The 22,263-nt window shown below is 32.7% G+C and overlaps 1 protein-coding gene across 1 annotated transcript in view; it reads left to right on the top strand.

Annotated features, from left to right (window-relative positions):
• MDGA2 (MAM domain containing glycosylphosphatidylinositol anchor 2) overlaps positions 1–22,263 on the top strand; it is an 873,596-nt gene that overhangs the window by 549,668 nt on the left and 301,665 nt on the right. The window contains exon 5 of the mRNA XM_054592473.1: positions 13,381–13,513. Coding sequence (XP_054448448.1) covers positions 13,381–13,513 — 133 coding nt within the window. The remainder of the gene's footprint in view (positions 1–13,380; positions 13,514–22,263) is intronic.

Genomic DNA, 22,263 nt, shown 5'->3' with positions numbered 1-22,263 from the left:
AAGAAAAAGCTAAAGGAGTTCATAATCATCAACCCATTATTAAATGAAATCTTAAAGGGACTTATTTAGGAAAAAGATTAAAACTATGAACAATAAAATGGCAATAGATACATATCTATCGACAATTGAAACTAAAAACAAACTAAGCAAATAAGCAGAACTGATACAGAATCTTAGATATGAAAAACATTTGGATGGTTGCCAGATGAGAAGGTGTTTGGGGGAATGGACGAAAAGATAAAGGGATTAAGAGGTACAAATTTGTAGTTACCGAATAATCATGGGGATGTTAAGTACAGTATAGGAAAGGGAGGAGCCAAAGAATTTATATGCATGACCCATGGATATGAAGAAAGGAGTGGAGATTGTTGGAAGGAGTTGGGGAGGGCTGGGTGGAGGAGGGTAAAGGGGGAAAAATTGGGATAACTGTAATTGTAAAAGCAATAAAATATAATTTAAAAATTAGTTGAGACTTGCATTATATTTAGCCTATGGTCTACTTTCATACATAATTCATGTACACCCACAGGAAGGTATTCCAAAATTGTTGTGTGCCAATTAAGTCATATTTGTTAATTGTGTTCAGACCTTTTATGTATTTACTATTTTTTTTCCCTCTGCTGTTCTAAACTACTGAGATAGTTTAGTTAATATCTATGTCTATGGCTGTGTATTTGTCTATTCTTTATTACTATAAACTTTTTCTTTATATATTTAAAACATATTTGTACAGATTAAGAATTATTATATCTGCCTGGTGGAATGAATATATTATTTCCTGGTATTATATCTCCTGGTAGCTTATCACTAAGAAATGTCCTTCCAAAGAGTAGTGCCTCTTGCTCAAGTGTTTCTTGCCCTAAATTCTATTTTGTCTGTCATTAATTTTGTTTGTCATAAGCTTTCTTTTGGTTAGTGGTTTTGTTTTATTGGATGGGGTGGGTTGGTTAGGATGGTAAGACATCTCTTTTTTTACTTTTAATTATTCTGCATCTTTAAATTTAAAACATGTCACTAGTAACCAGTATATGTGATTTTGTTATTTTAATCCAGTGGGATGATGTTAGTTTGTAGTGCATTTAATCCAATGCTTGATAGCTATTTTTTTTTTCTATGTGACCTACCCGTTTTATTTTATGTCTCTCTTTTCTTACCTCCTTCTTGGTTTATCAAATATGTATAATTATTTAATTTCCTCCTCTATTTAACTAAGAGCTTGAAATTATTTTGCTAACACTTAACTGGTTACTTAAAAATTGCAGCCTGCATCCTTGACTTCTTCCTCAGTAAGGATATAAACATAGAATACATTACAATATTTATCCTTTCCATATTTTATTTTTGTATAGAATTTTAATTCTGTTTATTTAAACATCAGCAAGACATTATTATTTTGTTCTTTGAAAATCATTATCCACTTATATTTACCAACAGATTTCCTTTTCCATTTTTGCAGAGTGAAGAAATGTTTGATGTTCATTTTTTGCAGAGAAATATACATGTGTTCTAGTACTGTATATTGAAAAGATCATTCTTCCACAGCTAAATTTTCTTGGCCCTCTACATTAAAGTCTATTTCTGAACAATTTACTCTCTTTCATTGATTTATATGTCTGTCTTTATGCCAATACCACACTGTCTTAATTACTGTAGCTTATTACAAGTTCTGAAATCAGGAAAAATAATTCCTTTAACTGTGTTCATCTTTTTCAAAATTGTTTTGAAGGTTATATCTTCTTTCTATTTTCACTTAAATGTTAAAATTATCTTGTCAATTTCTACAAAAATTCTCATAAGATTTTGAGTGAGAGTTTGTTGATTTTGCAGATCAATTTGAGGAGATTGATATTAAGGTTATTAAACTGAGGGTGATATTGACAATGTATTAGAATCAAGCAATGAAAAACCTTATGCCCTCTATTTTGATTTTACTTCATCACATGTAGTATTTACTGATCAATGAACAATTTGAGAGCACATTTAAGATTTTACCAAAGCAGTTTTATTTAGATTTATCACCCTTTGAGATAATGCTTTGAGTCTTTTTATATATGTGTGTGTTTATCAGAGATGCATAGGAAGCTGGTCATTTACTTTAGAAATTCTGGAGTGTTACTTATAAAGAAACTACATGTCATGAACAAGGCAGCTAGTTGTATTTAGTGGCCTGGAGATCCAAAGGTTTTATTTTTTCTTTTTCCAGTGGGTCATAGTAGGTCATACTTGTGCATAGGAATTATAAATGTAAATGCCTACTGAGACTAATCTGGTAACATAAATATGTCAATCTGTCTGGTATTATCAAAATAAGCACTGCAGGGGCTAGCTGTGCACGCTCACTTTTCAGAAAACAACAAATCACTTGTTGTTGCCAGAGTTCAACATTTGGCCCTTCTGGGCTACTATTTTGAAATTCTTTTTGAATCCATGATGCTGTGGTACTTACAATAACATTTCTAGTCTTGTATAATTCCAAATATAGAGAGATACAGACTAAGCAAGTTTTCTGCAAAAGTTCTGTTGGGTGAAAATAATTAGATAATAGATTGAGAACTCCAGGGCCGATTCCAGCCTTATGGGCACATTTTTATAATATAGATGAATATGATATAGGGAATATTTTTACTTAGGAATCCACTTGATAGAAAACAATGTCTTCATTTGTATCTTCTAACTACCTTGGGAATTTGGAGGAAGTGTGAATTATGGTTGTCCAGCCGTAGAAAGCAACACAGTGGGCTTAGCCTGTGGGTTTTATTTTTACAATGATAAAATATAATTTCTATGTATGTCCTAATTCACAGTGATCATATCTAGTTGATTTTCCCTGTATCAGAAAATAGACCCATACATTTTTTAGTAACTTCAGAATGGTGTTATTGAGTTAAAAACATCAATTATTTGGTCTACATGTCAAATTTGTTTTGGATTTAGAATTAATTTTGTGTTGTATCCTTGAAATATTTCCCAAGATTGGCTTGTCTTTTTGGCCTTAGTATAATAGCTTCACCTATTGTAATGGGATATAAATGGTGTTTATGTTTCTTTTTGCTTAGTGCACTAGTGGATATATATATATATATATATAGATATATATATATATAGATATAGATATAGATTAGATATAGATATATTTTAATTCTTAGGTGTTATTGATTTTTTGGACTCATATTGCCCATTAGTTGCCATGTGTATATTCATAATGAAAGGACTTTCCATGTTAGCATTGTTGGTATTGGAGGACTTAATAATATTTTAATTTATTTCCATAGATTCTATGGCCTTCATGTCTTCGTAGTGTAATTAAGATACAGTTAAAATAACTGAGATTTCTGTGTGCAAGATATTGGCAACTTTCAGTCAGTGATAGAGGTTATAGACAAGGCTCCTCCTCTAACCTTGTTGATATTTATAGGAAGAAGTTAAGGTAAACAGTGATTATGTTACAAGATAAAAAATATTGTCGAAATAGAGGCACATAATAGCACTATGTAGAGAGCATTCATGAAGGAAATCAACAGCACCTGCCATAATACAGAAGGAAGATAATACCTCCAAAGATTGGCTATGTTTCTGGTTGACTGGAATAACAATTTGTATATATGAGGAAGGGTGGAATATGAAGCTGGGAAGGTATATTGGGACTATATTGTGAAAGATTGACAGATCATAAATCTGCTTATTTATTCATGTTAGAAAATTGAATTTCTTTTAAACGTATGCTTTTCTATTCAATAACAATGCCTTGTTTTTAAAAAACAGAATTTCTAAACTGAGATACATCTATCCCAAATGACTATTCATACTAAGCTAATAACAATATCAATTTGAAGTAAATATTTATTTCACCACCTGTTACATGACAAAATCTTCTTTAAACTATTTTTGTAGATAGTGCTTTTGACACAAAATTGGTGTGTGTTGCTGAAGCTGATGTAAATTCAAGTGCACATAATGTAATAAGCCTAAGAAGAATAATTAAAATTTTTCATACTTCTACTCAATGCTGAAGATGTATGCTAGCATATATTGCTATCTGTAATTTTAAACTGGAAATTTTTTTTTACTGATATCTGAAAATACATATTTAAAAAAGTTCCAATTTCCTAAGTGAAGTGGAAACACTACTTAAGGTTATGGTCATTACTTCACTAGAAAATATCACTAGTGGTAATGACCACTGGCAAATGAATAGAATACCTTTACTTTATTTATTTATTTTAATTTTTTAAAATTTTAGGACATCCCTGGATAGGATATGTAATTTTTTTTACTTTTCTGTTATTTACTTTTTTGTTATTTTTAAATCTTGTTTATTCTATTACAGTTGTCTCTATTTTTCCCTGTTAGCCCCCCTCCACCTATCCCACCCCGCCCCCTCTCCCACAGTCAATTCCCACTCTGTTGCCCATGTCCATGGGTCATTCATACAATGTTCTTTGTTTAGTCCCTTCTCCTTCTTTCCACCATTGTCCTCCTTCCCCATCCCCTCTGGTCACTTTCTGTCTTTTCCATGCTTCCATGCCGGTGGTTTTATTTTGTTCGTTAGTTTATTTTGTTGAATAGATTCTACTTAGAGGTGAGATCATATGGTATTAGTCTTCCATCAACTGGCTTATTTCACTTAGCATAATATTCTCCAGTTCCATCCATGTTGTGGCAAAAAGTAGGAGTTCCTTCTTCCTTTCTTTTTTTTAAATGCAGATTGATTTTATTTTTTAAATGTCAAAATCCATTATAAAATATTAAAAAAATTTAAATCTGGTATAAAGTCTCAGCAATTACACATGACATCAGCAGAGAAATAATACAGAAGATCAATGAAATAAAATGAGCAATCTAGAAACATGTATAAACCTGTCTAACAATGTAATGTATGATTCAATTGATATTTCAAATCAATGGGAAAAATAAAGCTATTCAACATATAAAGTGCATGGACCACTATTACTTGAAATAAAACAAATATAGAGTTCTATCTCACAAATTATACAAAAAAATATTTAAGGTGAGTTAAACATCAATATGTAAAATCTAAAGAGTCTTACAAGAAAATACAAAATAATATTTTTCTTACCCTGAAATTACAACATATTCAACCCAGAAGCTATAAAGTAAAATATTAGCAATTAACTATATTAAACATTTAAAACTATATAGTAATACACATATAAAAAATGTTAAATGACAAGTAATAGAATAGGAAAGTATTTGCAACACATCTAAAAAAGGGTTAATAGTTGTTTGGTTTTTTCTTAGGGAAAAAAATTCTACAAACCTTTAATCAAAAAATGGATAAAGAATACCAAAAATTCATTAAAGTTTTTTAAGAATAATAGAAATAGGCAAGAAATATACAAAAACACATTTAGTTTCAACAAATAATAAGGGAACAATTAAAATAACACATCATTGTCACAATCAGATTACTAAGTATAAAAATTTTGGTAATATCAGGCATTGGTGACTGTGAAAGGAATTGGGTATTCAAAAGACTCTTTTTCTTTATCTTCTTAAAGCAGTCCCTTTACCATATCTTGCAGTGCTGGTTTGGTGGAGGTGTATTCTTTTAGCCTTTTGTTTGAGAAACTCCTTATTTTGCCTTCCATTTTAATTGAGAGCCTTGTTGTGTAGAGCAGTCTTCGTTGCTGGCCTTTGCTTTTCATGACTTGGAATATTTCTTGCCATTCCCTTCTGGTTTGTAGTGTTTCTGTTGAGAAGTCAGCTGCTAGCCGTATCAGAGCCCCCTTGTTTATTACTAACTCTTTCTCCCTTGCTTCCTTTAGAATTCTCTGTTTGTCTTTGATATTTGCCATTTTAATTATGATGTGCCTGGGAGTGGGCCTCAGTGGATTCCTCTTCAATGAGACCCTCTGTGCTTCTGGGACTTGTGTTAGGTTTTCTCTCCTCCAATTAGGGAAGTTTTCCATCATTACTTTTTCGAGCACCTTCTCTATCCCTTGCTCCTCTTTTTCTTCTTCTGGTATTCCTATTATATGGATATTATTATGTTTCAGGTTGTCCTGAATTTCCCTACATGCCTCTTCATTGTTTTCGAGTCTTTTTTCATTTTCTTGCTCTTTCTGGGAGTTTCTTTCTACTTTATCCTCCAGCTCTCTGATTCAATCCTCTGCTTCATCTAGCCTGCTTTTGATTCCTTCTACTGTGTTCTTCAATTCAGAAACGGTATTCTTGATTTCCTCTTGTTTTTTATTGATAGTTTCTATGTCCTTTTTCACACTGATAGAGTTTCCAGTAAGTTCCTCATAGTTTCTATATAGATTTTTGTAACTCTCTCTGAGCTCAGTGAGCTCATTGATCTTCCTTAGAACTCTTGTTTTGAACTCAATATCTGATAGTTTACATGCCTCTATTTCATTTAGTACTCTTTCTACGGATTCCTCCTTTCCCTTCGAGTGGGGGGTGTTCCTTTACCTTCCCATTATTTGTGAGACTCTTCTTTTTGCTTCTGCTTCTTAATTGATCTGTCTTGATTTCCTGACTTTGTAGTATGAACTTCTATGGTAAGAGACTGCTGTTTTTTCTTTCTGGATCTTCCTCTGATGATGTCAGATGTTGACCCTGTCTGACCTTAGGCAGTCTGAGGCTTCCAGGAATCTATTGTCTGTAGCTGTCTCCTTCAGATTTGATCTAGTCACTCTGCCCTCAGCAGGCCAGCTTAGAGACACCACAGGGCAGGGCAGAGTCCCTCCTGGGGGCAGGGCTATTTGGTCCTCTCAAGCTCAGGGGAGTGGTCTGCCTGAGCCAGATTGCTGCTGCCATATGGGGGAGGAGACAGCACTGCGACCCCTCTGGCTACTCTCTCTGTTCTCTCACCAAAGCCTCCATCTCCAGTCTCTTCTCAAGTGTCTCTAGACCACTCTGCATCCCCTTTAGCCAGGGATCTACTGTCTGTCGCTGCCACTCTGTACTTAGCAGTCAGGCTTTAGCACTACCAGGCCAGGGCTGAGTCTTTCCTGGGGTCAGGGCTATTGTATCCTCTTGCACTGTTGCCATTCAGGGGAGTAGTCTGCATAAGCAAGTTGGCTGCTGCTGTATGGGTGATGAGTCAGCACTGGGATTCCTCCAGCTACTCTCCCAGTTTTCTCCTCAAAGCCTCCTTCCCCAGTCTGTCTTCAAGCATCTCTAGCCCACTATGACCCCATCTTTGCCGGAGCCCAGGGCAAGTGGCTGCAAATAAAAATGTATGTGTTGGCCCTGTAAACAGCTCTTTGCTCCTGTCTTTGACAGAGAGCAACCCTGCCGCTTTTCACAGCTGGCTCTTATCTGTGTACATTTTGGGCTCTTGTGCTATAGGCTGGAGATCCCCGCTCATGGTTTAGGCCCAGTTCTTCTTATGGGGATCCAACTGGTCATTTCAATATCCTTCTGGTGCTGCCACCCATGGGTGCCCCGCCCACCTTCTCAAGTCTCCATTGCACTCCTTACCAGTTAGGTTGTGCCAAAGCCGATTCTTCTGTCTGTTCAAGGTAATAAGGCTCCTCTCTTGCTATTGTTCAGTTGTTTGTTCTAGGTGTTTTCTCCACAACTTAGTTGTAATTCCAGATTGGTCCTGGGGGGAGGTCAGTGTGACTTCCATTCCCTCCTCCACCATCTTGATTCTCATCCATTTCTTTTATTTTAAAAAACGTAGTTTTAAAATTTTAAATATAGGTGTTGAAAAATAATTTTTGAATGTTAGAGAAATATATACTTAAATTTTACAAACTACATGTACTCTTGCTCTTTTTCTAGAACTTTTGTAAAGATCTTCATGACATCATATTGTATATTGTAACTGCACCATCTAATTATAAGACTGAATGTATTTATTTCAATTATGTAATTAGTTATAATTAGGCTAATTATACAATTAGACAAAATCAATGGAAAATTCCTTTTTACAAATCATGAAATTTCACATGCAAAAAGCCTTCTAACATCACAGAATATTAAATTCATATGATTAACAAAATAAAATTTGATGTTATGTGATTAAACAATTATAAGCAGTTAAGTCTAAATCATTGTGAATATATAGATATATCCAAACATGCCATTTGCTAGCATAACTTTGAGAGCTGTTTATTGGGAAGAAGGGAGTCAGAGTGAATGTTTTCATCATTTTCTGCATGTGGCGGATTAATTAAGTGCATAAGGTTCAAATTCTTCCTATTTTCTATATTCCCTCAATATACTGTGTCTCCATCAGCCCCTCTGCCTCTTTGAAGGTTCCAAGATTAATCTCAGATATTAATCTAGATAATTATACTCTAGGTTCCACATCTTGACATCTCTTTTCTGATTATAAGATGTAAATCATCTCAGCTCATCCAAAGCAACTCTCCAATCCCATGTACCACTGGGAAATTATGTATTTAGACTTCACTGTAAAAGTTATTCTTTCCTTTTGTCTGTGCTTTTCATGTGCAAGTTTTGATGCACTGTTCTGTGTGAGAATAAGCTAGGGTATGGTGTGTGCAAAACATTATATTTATTGGGCCATACTTGGTGTTTATAAAGTATGGGAATCATCACAAATGGTAAGATGAATTCTCTAAGCCTTAAAATATTAATATTACTATCTAATTTATATTCTTTACTTTTGGATACCATAAACTTCAGGACAATTCTGACCATGTGCTTAGAGATTTGATGGATATCTGTACACAGATGCTGAATGAAACCAATATAATGGGTCCACTGGAAGTATATTAGTTAAGGATTGCAGACTAAAATTTTCACAATAGATAGAAAGTCAAATGAAAAACAACCAAAAAGTAACTAAAATATTATATTTATAATCAATTATTTTTACACAAGGGTCTATAAAGGTAGCAAGGTGATCTGCTTGCTAGAAGTAAACAGAGAAGTATAACAGCATGAAAAAGATTTATTGAATTTTAATAAACATTTTTTGGTACAGTTTCAGTAGAGTGTAGAAACAGTACCCAGAAAATGAGGATTAAAAATAGATTGTCAGTAGAAACAGAAACAAGAAATACTGGTAGAATATAATTAATTCTATGTAAAGAGACTGTCATTAAATATAAATCTAAATGACTCTGTTTATTCTTTGAATATATTTAATAATCATTATTACTGTATGATTGCTTTAAGTATATTGACTGTATTAACTTCTATTACATTTGTATCAGGTGCCCAGTAGATAGTAAATTCCAGAGAAATATGTATAAAGCAAAGCCCTGAGTGGTAAAAGATAGGTAGTTATGGTACTTTTCATTGAAAAAAGTATTCATTTAAAAAGTGTCTCTCCTATATTAAGTCTTGTGCTAAGTGCTTGGTACCTAACGCTAAGAACAAGACAAACACAATCCCTGCCCTTCATGTTCTTACAAGCAAGGTGAAAAGTTGACAGATAATAAATTCACTACTAATAAATGGAAAAATGAGAATGTGTTGTAAAGAAATAGCAGATCTCACAAAAAGTGATTCCTTCTCCAGAAAGTGAGGAAATGCTTATCTGTGGAAGTAGGGAGTGTTGGGAGCTAAGAATAAGATGAAATTGATTAAGCACAGAGCAGTAAAGAGCTACACATATCTAAAGAGTCTGTGGCAGAAGGAAGCTAGATGTGTGCAAAACACTAGAAGAATGAGTTAATTTAATAGCAGTGTGATTTACAATAGCCAAGATTTGGAAACCGCCTAAGCACCCATCAGTAGATGAGTGGATAAAAAAGCTGTGGTACATTTACACAATGGAATACTACCCATCAGTTAAAAAAAACAAAAAAACAACCCCCCCCCCAAAAAAAAACACATTTTGAAACAGCGTAGGTGGATCTGGAGAATATTATGCTAAGTGAATTAAACCAGCCAGTGAAGGACTAAAATCACATGATCTCACATATATGTGGAATCTAATAAACACAATAAACTAATAAACAAAATAGTGACAGAAGCTTAGATGCATGAAACAGACTGACAGCTACTAGAAAGGATGGGGATGGGATGAAAGATGGTGAAGGGATTAACCAAAGAACATTTACCCATGGATACGGATGACAATATGGGTGTTAATTTAGGGAGAGAGAGGATGGGGTAGGATGGAGGGGAAGAAAAGGAGACAAAGTGAGAACAACTGTAATAGCATAAACAATAAAAATAAATGAAAAAAATAAAAATTAAAAAAAAGAATGAAATGAGACTGGGGAGGAAAGGAGAACATAAATCATATAGCGTTGAAAGCCATGTTAGTAGCTGTTGCATTTATTTTTAAGGACAAGAGTAAACCATGTTATTTAAGCAGAGAAATGGCATGGTCAGATTTGCATATTAAACTCTTGGTTACAGATTAGGTCTTTATGTTTGCTTGCATTCTTAAACTATACTAAGCAGGGTTTTTTCAGTTGAACATAGGGTTTAGATCTAAGATTACATTTAAAAGTAAATTTAAAAAATGATCAAGATCAGATATAATTAAAGGTCAATAAAAGGATCTGAGAATGAGAATGAAGATTGAGGATGAGAGGTAGGGTTGGGTGGGGCAGGGGAAAGTGGTGCTGGGAGAAATGGAGACAACTGTACTTGAACAACAACAGCAAAATAAGTAAGTAAGTAAATAAACCAAAAATTAAAATAAAAAATAAAAATGGGCAAAGGATCTGAATAGACTCTCTCCAAGGAGGACATACAGAGGGTCCAGAGACATATGAAAAGATGCTCAACATCACTAGCCATCAGAGAGATGCAAATTAAAACTGCAATGAGATATCACCTAATGGCTGTCAGAATGGCCATCATAAATAAATAAAACACAAGTGCTGGCAAGAATTTTAAGAAAAAGGCACTCTAGGGCACTGTTGATGGGGATGCAGACTGGTGTAGCCACTGAGGAAACCAGTATGGAGCTTCTGCAAAAAAACTAAAAGTGAAACTGCCTTTTGACCCAGAGATTGTACTGTTGGGAATGTACCCTAAGAATCCTGAATCACCAATTCAAAAGAACTCATACACCCCTATGTCCATAGCAGCACTATTTACATTGGCCAAGTTCTGAAAACATCGTAAGTGCCCTTTAGAAAATGTGTGGATAAAAACATTGTGGTATATTTACACAATGGAATACTACGCAGCAGAAAGAAAGAACTCCTACTTTTTGCAACAGCATGGATGGAACTGGAGAATATTATGCTAAGTGAAATAAGTCAATTGGTGAAAGACAAACACCATATGATCTCACCTATAAGAGGAATCTAATGAACCGAATAAATTAATGAACAAAATAGAACCATGAGCATGGAAACATGGAACAGACTGACAACAACCAGAGGGTCGGGGAGGGGGATAATGGTGGAAAGAGGGGGAAGGGGCTAGACAAAAGAAAATATATGAATAACCCACGGACACTGAAAACCATGTGGGAATTGTCTGTGTGTGGGGAGGGGGATAGGCAGAGGAGTGCAAAGGGGGAAAAAGTGGGATAACTATAATAGATGAACATTTTAAAAAATGATTTAAAAATAAATAAAATGGAGGCTAGCAATCTGAAAAAAATGGGTGAGGTAGTGAATATAGAAATAAGAAGTAGTAACTGAAAGTCTAAGATTCCTGTTATCAAAGAAAGAAAATAGATTTAGAGGAGTAGTCTTGGAATTCAATTTAGACTATGTTGAGTTTTAGGTGTCCGTGAGACATCAGAATGAACACATGGAAGTAAAAATTTGGTACATACAAATCCTGAAAGAAGGGTAGAGACTGGATGTGGTGGTTGGGGGAATGGGGTTTGTAGTAAAACTTCATCAGCAAGGCTAAGATCACCTAGAGGAATTTTATAGTCAGATTAACTATGGAATAAATAGAATTTCAGGAAATACTAACAATTAAGTGTTCAGAGGAGGAAAAAAGGTATAGAAATACAAGCAGTAACAGTCAAAGAGGTAGGAGGAGTAGGATTTATCATTTCATTAAAATATTATCTGTCAACTGGTTCTAGAATAGCATTTTCTTTCAACTAGGCTTTCTAACTAAGCATATTTTTCTAGGCATTATATCTTGTTAATGTAAATGGTAACTCTGTAGTACACTGAGAACTTGTTTGAAATATAAAATTTCCAGAAACACACACACTGACTCTGTTTATATCTGTGTGGGGTGTATTTGTATTTGTTTGTAGAGAAAGGAAGATTGTTGCTTATACTACAGAGGAAAATGCTAAAGATGTGACTGAGTTAAGAATGAACTTTGAATGTAAGTGAAAGGAATTATGGCCAAATGCACACTGAAGGAGAGATTGAGTTGAAACATTTGGAAACCTCTATGTGCCTGCCTGTGTGAGCAAGCTTTTGTTTGTTTCTTTGTTTTTCGTTTTTCTTGCAAATGAACAGGCAGTGCCTTTATATATTGTCCCACTAAGTATTCTGATCCCTTTGAAGAATGTATGCAAGTCCTGCACTTTTTAGGATTTGAGTGGTGTTACTGACGCAAAATAAAAGAAACATGTCGTTTTATAGATTTTATCTGGTAAAGAAATTCACATTTTGGAAATTGCTATAATATCTTCACCGTTAAGTTACTTATGAGAGGATCTATTTTGAGAAGATGCACTGACTTTGGAAGGTAAAGAATTCCAGGAAACCTAACTTGAATTGGGCAGAAGGATTATTTTTCCTTTTTATTGTTGTTTGCTCTTTTTAAACTTTGAACAATGTTAGTTTATTTTAATGGTTTCCTGGCTAATCAAGAGTTTGTATGATATTTCTGGTCACTTACCTTATTTGAGTCTATCTGCAATTTTGCAGATTTACCTAAGGCACCTAGACCTTGAACTCTTGAATGTAAAATAACAACAATAATATAGCTATGGTCATGAATACTTCTTTATGCAGTTTTAGATTTATCATCTCTCACTCCTCCATATTCACAAATTATTTATGTATATAAATGTAGATTACCTATCATTAGATTGACTTCATTGACTTTGTTCTACCAACACTGTTTCATTTATTGGCTCTTCTTCAGAATCCTTTTCTTTCATAACATTTCATGTTGAGGTTTGCATAGATTGCAGTATTTATTGAATAAATTTCATTATTAAGTACACTGTTCTGATCTTTGCATAATAATTTGCATAACCACCACCAAAAATAGATCCACCTCCAGGAAGCTAGTTTGCAAAGAAAATGTTATGAATTTTCACTGTAGTCTGTTCGTTTTAATCTCTGGAGATATTATTGTATTACTTTTAAATGCAATGACTTTTCAAAATTTAGGGCATTTTCCTTTAAAAAACAATACAATCTACCATATTATATTCTGCTAATTATATGATTCAATACAATATAATTCCATGATTCATTCATTCATTTATCCATTTTGGTTACTATGGACTTTTTCTAATGACCTTTTTTACATTTTCAGGGTGAAACAAAGATCTTAAAACTAAAGAATCTTCGACCTCAGGATTATGCTAATTATAGCTGCATTGCTTCAGTGAGGAATGTTTGTAATATTCCTGATAAGATGGTTTCTTTTAGACTTTCCAATAAAACAGGTAAGGGACTGTCTCTGAAAGTTTTATGTTTATTATCAACAACTAATGTTTAATGGCTCTTTAGCTTTTTTATAGACCAAATGTTTTCTGTAGTGTATGTCGGAAAAAACATCCTTTTCTTTCCCAGATAATTCTGTGATATCTGAAAAACTTTTGGTAAATGTACACTACAGAATTTAGTATGTTTGTTTATGTAGCATACAAAATTATAGTTCTTGACAACTGAATTCACAAATGTCACAAGCAAGTCTCTTTTACTCTAGTTCAAGTAAAAAAGTTAATTGACAATTTTAAGTAGGTATTTTTTAGAAAGTATTTTTGTAGAAAATATCAAAACATTAGCAAGACTGAAACTTAGCCTCTATTTAGTAATATAGGTCTTAGAGTAAATGCAAACATTGAGAAGAAATTGCCAAATGAAAGAGCAAAGAGAAGTCATGTGGATGAGCTATCTTTTGTATGACAGTGTATAAACAATCACCTTAACAAATTAGAATTCAACTGGTTTTGAGAAATTTTTGGTGCAATTAAGGTAAATTTTTATTATTAAATAACTATATTAAAAGAAAGCATTACAATTAGTTTTTTCATTAACAAAAACCTTAAGAAGTATGGGCCTTGGTGTGCCTGTTTTTAAGCCTTGGCTCTGCCACCATTAGCTCTTGGATCTTGTCGAGCAAGTCACTTCACCCTTCTTTACCTCAGTTTCTTCATAAACTCATAAAGTTGTAGGAAAGAATTAATAAGTTGATATTTATAATGCACTAACTTTATTAGTTCTTCCAACACAGAGCTAGTCAGCAACTCTATTCAGCTCAAAAGAATTAAACCTAGAATTTTTTTTGAAAGATGAGAAAAAAAATGTGTACTTATACATGGATTTAGCAATGCATGTTCCAATGTGTTGTTAAAATTTTAAAAGATTATTTATTTCTTTATTTATTTATTCATCAGAAACTTACTGGGTTTCCATTTTGGGTCAGCAATGGGTCAGCATTTTAGGTCAGCATAGGGATATTGACTAAGAGGTAAATTGCCTTAAACTAGAGAAATGCTTTATTAAGCACCAGATAAAAATCATTAGAAGAAAGCAAAAGGAGGATGTGAGAGGCAAAATTAAACTTCATCAAGAAGGACGTGGAACACTTAATAGAAACTATGTTTCAGAAAAAAATACAAATATCAAGTCTTAGTAGATCTAAGACATAAAAGTTAATAAACTCATTTTGCTTGAAAAAGAATATAGGATATTGAGAAATAAAAATCAATGATTATCATATAAGAATTGGGTATAATTATATTGTTCTTTTGGTATGAAATATTTTGTGAATTATGATAATTAGTTTTGTATCATAAGTAATTTTGTATCCTCAATGGGTTGTTTTGAGGATGAACTAAGTCAACATAAACAAAAATTCTTCAAAGACTAACAAGTACAATAAAATTATATTTAATATTTTTATGCTGCAGAAATATATGCTTTTATTAGTTCCCAACGTCCCACAGCTAATAAGGAGTAGAAAGAAGATTGATATCAATGTTTGAAGAATGATCTTAAATAGGATTCTGACTAGCTATTCACCATTTCTGTAGAGCTGGAGAAAATGAACTTAAATCTCGGCCAGAGTGTTTTATTAGGAATAAAGACTTCTTAAAGGTGAAAGGAGATTACCACAAGAGGTGAAAGTCTTTTCAACGCCTGACGTTTTTTAAAGCAATTGAGTGACTTTATTTTTGAGATGATTTTTAGCAACTGCTGGCTCAAAAAACAGAGACTTGACTACCTATCTGATGGAGAGTATAGGGGCACTCTCAGCTTTCTGCTTCATTCTTTATATTTCAGGCTAAAATACTGTATATCTGGATCAAACAAACAAACTATTATTCTCTTTTATCAGTTATCTCACAAAAATTTAGATTGATATTTATGACATAATGAGCATTAGAACTATGGTAAATAATTGGGTTTAAAAATATAAACTAGTACCTTGCCTGACTCTTCAATAACTGTAATCAGGTATGTTGTTTGCCTGATGCTTTACATATTCAAACCAGGTTTGCTTCAGCACTTCGCCCATCTGGCTGTTCTCAAAGTTGGAATAGTTTGTGCATTTCAAATAGATGAAATCATTGAGGTAGCTCTCAAAGTATATCAGAAATAATAAATTAAGCTTTCAGTATCTTCATGTAAACAAGTCTGTAAACTTACAAATAAGTGCAGAGAGCCTAGTTCATTGCTTTTCTATCATTGGGAAAAGATCATGAGTCACAATGGCCATAATGGATGTGAGAGTCAGGTGCTCTCTTTGGGTTTTATTCTTGTCAATCTCTAAATACATAGGTAAAGTGCTCATGTTTTTAACTCTTGATATGCAGAATGTCAAGGAAAATTTGTAACTTATTGAAGGGGAGAATAGTCTTTTATAAATACTGTTTGACTCACCGGCTAATATGTGTATGAAAGTGCAGCTTCGGAAATAATTTTTGTAATGAAGATCAAATAATTGAGTAAAATATATATTTTGGCACAGATAAAATTTCATTTTAACATCTCTATAGTGAAATAAAAATTTTAATTGCAGTAACTTTATTATCTGATATGCACGATGCCCAAGTGACATAGCATATAAAGATGAAAACCATGTCTGCTGTGGATAAGGATTTCTAAAAGTTTTGCCACTGAACAATTCAAACATGGAGTACAATTTCCTGACCATCTCATACCTGCTGAATTAGACTTTCTGAGGAATGACCTAGTAATGGATATAATTTAAACAAGTATAAAATAAGTGTTTTAGAGAGTAAATATTGTGTTTGTTACCAGGCTGGTTTCTGTGAACCCATGTCATTTTGTGAATGAAACTTTGATTATTAAAAATCAGATTTTTAGAACTACTTAGAAGACCAATATCTGAGTGTTATTTTAAAGTCAATATCATCTATAGATTTACCAATAATGTGTTTTCTTAACTTTCTTAATATGAATTGGCATTATAGTAGAGCTTGTAATTTTATATCTTCCATGAAGTATCTAATCATTAGTTGGCTTCTGTTGATTACTTGGCATGCTATGAAAAATCTCCTGCCATAGAAATGCCATTATTTTTCATACCTAATCTAGCTGTCTCAGATCTTATTATAAAAACTCATAGAATGTTACCATAAAGCATTTTTCATAAATATCAAGTATGATGATAATTTATTTCCTGTCACACATACTCCATGACTAATTGACATAATGTTGCCACAGTGTCCAAAAGTTGGTTTGGTTGTTTTCCTACTCATGTTTGGAAGAACAAGAATATTAGTTCTTGATTGGTAAATTCTTAATGTAGAAGTATTTTCATAATTTATTAAAATAAACCTGTTAAAATGAATAAATTTAGAATATTAACATAGGTATATTTAAAATTATTGTAATCATGGTAATGTTGAATATAAACTATTTTAAATTTCTCAAATTATGTGTGTTTTTAACATAAGGAGACAGGAATTATGATAGAATAATTTAATTTATTTAAACATTTAGAACACATATATTAATGTTTCATGATTTCAAAAGCAAATAAGAATTAAGTAGTTTACTTAATTAGAATGAAACACATATTTTGTACTTACTTGAGAGGGTATGATGAATTCTATAAAGAGATAGGACAGGTGGGGCTAATTTACTCAATTATATAGGACTTTTGATCCAGCCTGCACAAACTTAACATTTGTAAGAATTAAATGGGCATTATATCTTGGAACCAAGTCTGTGAAAGTATCCCTGGCTACAGAAATAGGGTAAACTTATATTCCTTCCTTCTCTTCCTTTCTTTCTCTCTTTCTTCTTTTTATTCTCTTCTTTTTTCCCTCCAGTATGTCTCAGTAAATTACCATGAAAAATAATAGAGGTTAAGGGAACATTTCTGTTCCTTATATTAGATAACTATTATTTGTGCTTATTATTTTAGATAACCCATATGGAAGTTGTAAGAAATGCCTGGTAATTGCTGTGAGCCTCAGTTTTGTATGCTGTGTCTATTCGTGGTTTAGAGGAATTTAATTGACTTATCTAAATGTTAGGAGAAATAAAATAATATTTCAGCTTTGGAATTTTAAGGGAATACCTGTGGATAATAAAAATAGTGTGGACATTGACACTTCCTCTTGTAAAACAGTGTGCCCATTGTCAGATAGAGCTGGGTTTAGTACAAAGGAAGTGTGGTTATTACTGTCATTTATGCCTGGGTAATAACCGCATGCATTTTTCTTAACTATATGGATATTTGAGCTGTTTTCAACATCTGGGAAATCAGTAGCATCCTATATTAGAATCTAGATTTTTTTTCATCAACAACCACTACTTTAAAGAAACACTAAATTCTTAACAAATACACAGTGCAGATATAACGACTTCCTTTATGTCTTCTTGGGCTGTCATAACAGAATATCACAAACTGGATGTCTTGAACAACAAATTTTACTTTCTCATGGACTGGAGTCTGTAAGTCCAAGATTACGGTGCTGTCAGGGTTGATTTATAATGAGGCCTGTCTTTCCTGGCTTGTAGACAGCTGCCTTTCCCTGTGGCCTTTCTTCTGTGTTTCATGAGGCTGAGCAAGTTCTCGTGTCTTTTCCACCTCGCATAAGGACACCATCTGTATTAGGTTACCTCCCTAAAAAGGTCCTATTTCTAAATATAGGCATAATGGGGATACAGCTTCAACATATCAATTTGGGGAGAGCAAAGTTCAGTCAATCACACTTTCGGATGTTCTTCGAGTTTACAGTTCCTTTTAATACTTTTAGACACATTTATAATACATGTTAAATCCAGGCAAGAAATGAGCCAGCCATTTAAAGAAAAGAGCCTATTATTTAGTAGAATCTCAACTTAAAAAGGGAACTCTATTCAGCGTATTTGTGTCCCTACATTCTTAACTCTAGAGAAATGGGAAGGAAGCAACTGTAAAGGAAGAAGAAAAGATAAAACTTTCACGGGAAACATACATCACTTTTGTAAGAGTATCATCATACATTTTTAAAAGCATGGTCAAACTATTAGCATACAGACAGACACAAAAGATGTATCAATGAACCTGTGTATTTTATTCTGATTTTATTTTATTTTTATACTGGAGAAGTTAAAATGTAAAACAAAAGAAAAAAAACAGAATAAAAACAGAAAAAAATTTCATTTTTTCATACACTAAAATATTGGGCATATGAATGGCTTAGTAAGAATTTTTGTCATAGATAATTCAGTTTTTTAAAGCAACAGTATTTACTACTGCAGAAACCAACAGAACACAACAAATGTTATTAAAGTATTGTTGATATGCCATCTTTAGAGAATGAGATGTTTCTTGTAACTCTTTTACATAAATATTGAAAGTCAGAAATCTAAGGTTTAAATTTTGGATCTCCAAATTTGGAGATTTTACTTAGCTTTCCTATTTTCTTTTTGCTCCCTAAAAATAGGGATAACACAACATCCACATTATTTGGTTTTGTGGGTTATAAATTTGTGGGCTGTTAAATGAAGAACTTTTAAAAAGGATCAGCATATAATAAATACAATAAATAGTAATTATAATTGTATTGGATTTGTTAACCTAGATAATAGAAATAAAGGATAACATTGGTATCATCAGTAATCATGATGTGATAATGATAAGAATCTTAGAATTTTTGCTAGGATATGGTATATAGCTTCAACCATTGATGACTAATCTTGAAATAAATACACAATCATTTTATGAATTATATTTATCAGTGGTTAAATTAAATATTAATATTTCCCAGAAAAATCTATAGACATGAATATGTATTCTGGTATATTTTTATCTAGATTATTATTGGCATAAATGTTTAACAGAAATATACAGTATTACTTTGTGACATTGATAATAGTATATGAGGAAAATTAAAGAAACTTGCATTTTTGTTGATATGCAACAGTTCCTTCATCTGAGTGCTCTGTCATTTCCTAAGGAAAGAAAATTTATGTATGCTCTATTCTCATTAATGTGGCTTTAGAAATGTGAAACTATAGATGGTGAGTATATGGTGATCTGGGGACAGAAGCAATGGTCATTATGGGGTTTCAACTTTGATCTTCCTGAGACTGTTTCCAGAGCAACAAGATGACCCAGATTTTTCAGAATTCTATTACCATAGTAACAGAAAGTTAGCATGTTTCTGGGATCTCCCTACACCTGTACATTTTCATGTCTTAGCAATGAATTTTTCGGGTTCATTATATCCAAGGTTGTTCTTGAACTATGAGTTCTTACATAAAATATCCCTCGTAAACTATTAACTTTCCTGGAAGAAAGAACAGCCCAAATAATGTAAATAGCTAACTCAGAAGAAAATAAAAAGCATTGTTAATCAAATGAAAGACAACATCATTATATTTATTGAAAGTGAAATCAATTATTGAAATCCTATGTTACAAATTAACATAAATATTTTGGAGCATATCAAATAGTTTGTGTTTTATAAGTTACTATTAATATGCTATGAAACTAATTATCATAGCATAACTTAAAAGTTTTCAAAATAATACAAAAAATGCAAACTGTGTGTTTTTTATCTTTTTTCAGTGGGTTGAATGAAGATTTGCTAAAATAAAGTAACAATATTTTTAAGTTCTTGAAATTATTTGATTTTTAATTTTAAACTTCTCCTATATTACGGATTTGGACACTATGGCTTAGTACTTTCGAAAGTTCTGTTGTTCTGGTAAAAACTTAAAAATTTTTAAAAAATTAGGAAAATAGGATGATTATTATCTTATCAAACAACATTTGCCAAATATATATATATATATCTATATATATATATATATATTTAATTTAAAGAACAGGCAAAATGTAAACAGCTTTCCTTTGAGTGTGCCATAAGTGTATGTTTTTCACTTCATATACTGATATCACCAAATAAACATATCATTGTTAAAACTCCATGCTAATTTGTGTTCTCAAGGCATCCTCTGACCCTAGCCACACCACTCACAGGGTTTAACACACTGTGGTGTGGCTAAGGTTAGTCTGTGGTCACTGTTGACATCATCAAGTCATGTGACCTACAGTAGCCATCAGTTAAAAGATCCACATTGGTTCATGAGGGTTTTTAATTAATTTTGAAGGAAAGAGAGTCCGTATGGTGGTCCACATAGTAGGAGTTAAGGTATCTAGTGTATTGTTACAGAGACTGGGAGGAGAGAGGACACTGAGAGTCTGGAAAAAGTGGACAGACTGCATATCAGAAATGCATCAACCTTCTGACTGTAAATCCAGACGCAGCATGTACTTTTGGTTTGCTGTTGTCACAGCTATTTCCAAAGCATCACAAAGATTTCAGTTCCCTCAGTTTACATTTTCTGCAAAGTCTAAGAGCAGCTTCCCTACCTCCCAATAACAACATACCCTTCTTGATTTAGTTGCTACTATTATATGGCAAAAGAAAAGTAGGCATGTCCCATTGTTCTGTAATATACTTCAGCTTATGTTTTGAACAGCATTTCTTTCTATCATCTCTTCTTAGTCTCAATGCCTTAGTTGCAATATTGTACTACTTGAACCTGTTTTGACTGCATTCTTAAAGCACATACTGTCCAGTAAATGTGCAGTAGTCAGCAGTACTGGTTTCTGATAGACACATTGTGTAATACAATTTTATTGATGGTGTTTGGCATAGATAGGTATGACAGTTGTATGAATCTACCCTTTAGGTTTTCACTTTGGCCTTTCAACATTGTTCTCAAACAACTCAGAGGCAGGAATTTTAGTCAGATTAGTAAAGTACTAGAAGTAAATAGTGTTTTGTCTCTTTAGCAAAATCCAGCGACACCAGTTTGTCTTATTTTACTGATAAGAGGTTGTAGTTATAAAATTCTAAAATGTAGGAAATTCATATAGAGTGACCTAACAAGTAACAATAGAGAAGAAATTTCTTCAAAATTACTGTCACATGTTAAGTGCAAATTAATATGTATGTTTCCAAAGTGAAGAGAGAAAACCTTAGGCACAATAGGAAAAAATAAATAAAATTATTGGGAAAATAATAAGCATTATATGGGTTCTTGTTAAATTTCTCTGGGATTGAATCCACTAAGACAATTGCCGAGATGGAACAAAAAAGAGAAAAGAAGGCCAAACTCCTATTCTTGCGTTTTTATAATTCTCTTGATCTTGATTAGGAATAACTAATAACTAAGCTCCTGCCTCATTCCGTATTGTCTTTCAATTTTAAAGTAGCTCAATCTGATGAAAACTGTAATGTTCATGCCCTTTTCCTTTTGGAACTGTAAGTAAAAAACAACCCGATGAGATATCTATATGCATTTTGACACTATCGACTGTACAAAGAACCTGAAAATTCAGTGAATATAGAGTGGTGTGTGCTTAACATTGGTTTGTGTGTTTTAGCAGAATGTGAAATATTAATACATGTTTAGAAAATCATTATAACATATATAGAACTCCACATTGAAAGAATATCTAAGATGGATTTAATTCTCAAGTTGCTGGAAAGTTAAATGGGAAAATCAATAAAGATCAATATTAAGAACTTCAAGAAAAACAAATATTGATTTAACATTAAAAACAAATGGTAAATATTTGTTTCCTCTGCAAAGATATTTCAACAGCTCATATTAATCATATAAAATGGGGAAATGTGGACTTACCAAAATGTGTATTGAAAATAATCAGAACTAAAATGGAAAGCTCTATTTTATGTAGCTTTGAGAAATAAAA

The sequence above is a fragment of the Pteronotus mesoamericanus genome, unplaced genomic scaffold (assembly GCF_021234165.1).
Source record: "Pteronotus mesoamericanus isolate MK-2021 breed Mesoamerican mustached bat unplaced genomic scaffold, CSHL_Meso_final contig_100, whole genome shotgun sequence".
Lineage (NCBI taxonomy): Eukaryota > Metazoa > Chordata > Mammalia > Chiroptera > Mormoopidae > Pteronotus > Pteronotus mesoamericanus.
Note: the sequence above shows the minus strand (reverse complement) of the source record. Positions and strands in the feature narration are given on the sequence as shown.